Raw genomic sequence first — 3100 nt, 5'->3', positions numbered from 1 at the left:
TTAGATGTAGGCAAATTATCATCGAGATCGAAGTAATATACTTAATATTATACCTACTATAAGCAATATAACATATTTATCAAACTTCATTAATATATTACAGTTATTTTAGAGCCATGCTCAACAACTGTATCGTGTATTTTCCGAAATAATTTGCTTATGTGCTTCATCTTCTCTGTATGCGGTTTGCGAGATCGGATTAATATTTTTGTTTTGTATTTTTAAATTAAACCTAAAACTTATTTGAAATTTATGAGTTCATGTTATAATTAGCTTAAGTAAGGTGTGGCATTCTGGAACAAGTATGACTAGTTAAATATATTATGATAACTATTACCGTATATATTAATGAATAGTAGTTATTATTGTTGTTAGGGTCGGCATATTTGAAAGCCTCATTTTTAATATGAGTGACTATCTCTTAACGCACAAAATTGAACCCTATTACTTAGCCTTCGCTGTCTGTCCGTCTGCCCGACTGACCGTCTGATCGTTGTGAACGTCTGACCGTTTGTCGCAGGGCTCATCACTTGAATCGTAATAGATAGACACTTATTTTTTTTACAGAGTAACGGTTGCCACTATAAGTACGAACGCTTAAAATAGAAACGAATGCGCTATTTTTCGGTGTTATTCTATTGACCTATAATAGGTACTCAGTTAATTTTTTTACAATACATCTACTTTTATGACTGCTGTGATAATAAATACTAAAATTAAAAAATAAATGTAAAATTGTTGTTACGGAACCTTCTGTGTGCGAGTTGGACTCGCACTTGGCCAATTTTTATAACCTAAAATATGCTATTCAGCGAAATATTACGGGACAAAAATATTATTTAAATATTTGCCAGTCTATCTGCAGTGGCCCAATATTAAACTTCTGAATCCATTTAAGTAAGACCTTCACATTCAAAAGTGCAGTACATTTTACTTAAAATATAACAGCGATCCCTGTGCAAAACTCAGTTACTTTTTAACATACCTTGTAAGATTTAGGTTTTATCAAATTCACTGAAAAATTGCAGAATTCTTTTAAATACTAATTTTGGTGCATCTACGCCCCATACATGATTATTGTGACTAAAAGTCGGATCTGGCACTATATATTTTTCTACAACGTTAGGTAATTTCGAACTTAATTCATCAATATCTTGCAATGTCGAAACATAATCGTTTTGCCCACAAACTAATACAATAGGACAGGTTATCTGGGATACATTATATTCTGGAGGACTTACTGATCCGTACCTTTTCAAGTTGCCTTGTAAGCCTTCATTGTATCGTTGAAATTTTTGGAATAAAATTAATTGTCCAAAGTGGGCTAACGTTTTGGCAGATACACCCACGAGTAAATGACCAAAAGCGATGGTCAGAGTCCTCGCTGATATAGTATCTTGTTTGTATCCCGTTGTTATATACAAAATAGTTCCACAAATTGGTGCTGGAGCTACTTGACATAGTTTTTCTAAAATAAAGTGTTCAATTTGATTAACGGCAGATAGTTCTTGAAGACCTAAGGAATCTAATATATTTTTTATATTTTCACTGCCTTGAGCAACCACTTTCAGAATTGGGTTGGTAATATGCTTCATTATCGACACTGGAGCAAGCTGAATGGCTAATTGTACCTTATCATTATAGCTCGGCTGAAGCGACGTCATCACGAAAAAGTCTGTGGTCCCTTGAGAGTGGCCTATATAATAAACTTTGGACTTCTTCGATACACTTAACATATAATCTATTATTGCCGGTATGTCAAAGTTGCCAATTTCGTCGAATGAGAAATCCCAAAATTTCACATCTCTATCAGGGTTAAGTCGGACGTGCTTTCTTGAGTACCTGTTCCCTCTGTTGTTTCCTGCCCACACATCGTAACAGTTTCTGGAGAGGATATAGCCCAGTCCAGTTTGAGGTCCTGACAATATCCATGCATCTGAACTATCGTATATCCCGTGCATTAACAACACGGGATATCTCTTTAAAGTATTACATTTTGTCAATATTCTGAAGATCGTTAAAAGGTAGCCATCGCTTGTTTTAACAATATGTTCCTCAGATGTAAACTCGTATTTCGTGGCCAATTCTGTGAAGTTGAAATAGGAATCTTCTATATATCCTAGGGCTTGTTTCAGTGGTCGTTTATCAGGCAACGAGTATGTGAAGAGTTTTCTTGGCTGACTTCTTAATGTATCACAGATATTTCCCACATACAGCAGAGCGATCAAAACTTTAAGCATAATTTAAGTTCAAACTTTAACACGGTTTATTCTTATCACAGATATGGTTAAATAAGGTATGTATTCATTGTAAACCGGTGTTCAGTTTTATAATATTTCAATGACCTTAGGCTTAAGGTCTTAAAATATTCACGGGAAGTTATGAAGCGCACAGTTCATGAACGTAATGAGTTTTTTTTTAATTTTCTTTTGAATAATAAATCCAAACTTGTTATTGTTGAGTATCACTTAGCTTATAACGTTCGTACAGTAAGGTTGTAGCAAAATACAAGGGACTAGAAGTGGCACGACTCAATCAAATGAGCTTATATCGTAGACTATTGAACGATCAGTTAATTTTTTACTTTATTACTTCCCAGAATATATTTATAGTAATGATTGTTTCGTATATAAGTTATCTTTAACGTTGCAATTTGCATATTTTTAAAGTTTAAGTACTTAAAATAGACTCACTTCCTTGTATTTAATATATGTTAGAGTATCAGGTACAAATTGACGTATTTGGGGAACTTTTAAGTTCCTGGTATTGATTTATACAAAATTCCACTGCGGAAGAATCCGGCGCATCTATTTTTGTCTAGTAGCAGTATTTTTGTATGATAGTTTGTAGTAGAGCGTTTTATTGAATCTCCAAACCCAGTAATGCAAGGATCGACTTCAGTTACGGCTTCAGTCTAATAAGAGTTAGCAACCTCTGTGAGGTATAACCACTTAACACTAGGCTAGGCTACTGAGATCAAATTTTATTTCTATTTATAATATTTACCTTACGATTTAGTTGTGAATAGGGTAATAAGTGTATTTCAATGATTTTACGCGGCCGAAGGTAAAAAAGTGTTAATTGTAATGTGCGGTCACAT

General features: G+C 33.9%; 1 protein-coding gene across 1 annotated transcript; it reads right to left on the bottom strand.

The window, feature by feature from the left end:
- Nucleotides 1-995: 995 nt before the first annotated feature.
- LOC140746907 (lipase 1) lies at nucleotides 996-2520 on the bottom strand. The gene has a single exon (XM_073079058.1). It carries the CDS (start codon nucleotides 2238-2240, stop codon nucleotides 996-998), a length of 1245 nt encoding a protein of 414 aa, XP_072935159.1. The 5' UTR covers nucleotides 2241-2520.
- Nucleotides 2521-3100: the final 580 nt, after the last annotated feature.

Source organism: Epargyreus clarus, unplaced genomic scaffold (assembly GCF_041222505.1).
Source record: "Epargyreus clarus isolate Ecla_fem2 unplaced genomic scaffold, WU_Ecla_fem_2.2 ptg000014l, whole genome shotgun sequence".
In the NCBI taxonomy this organism is placed as follows: domain Eukaryota; kingdom Metazoa; phylum Arthropoda; class Insecta; order Lepidoptera; family Hesperiidae; genus Epargyreus; species Epargyreus clarus.
The sequence above is the reverse complement of the archived record's forward strand: the minus strand, read 5'-3'. Positions and strand labels throughout refer to the sequence as shown.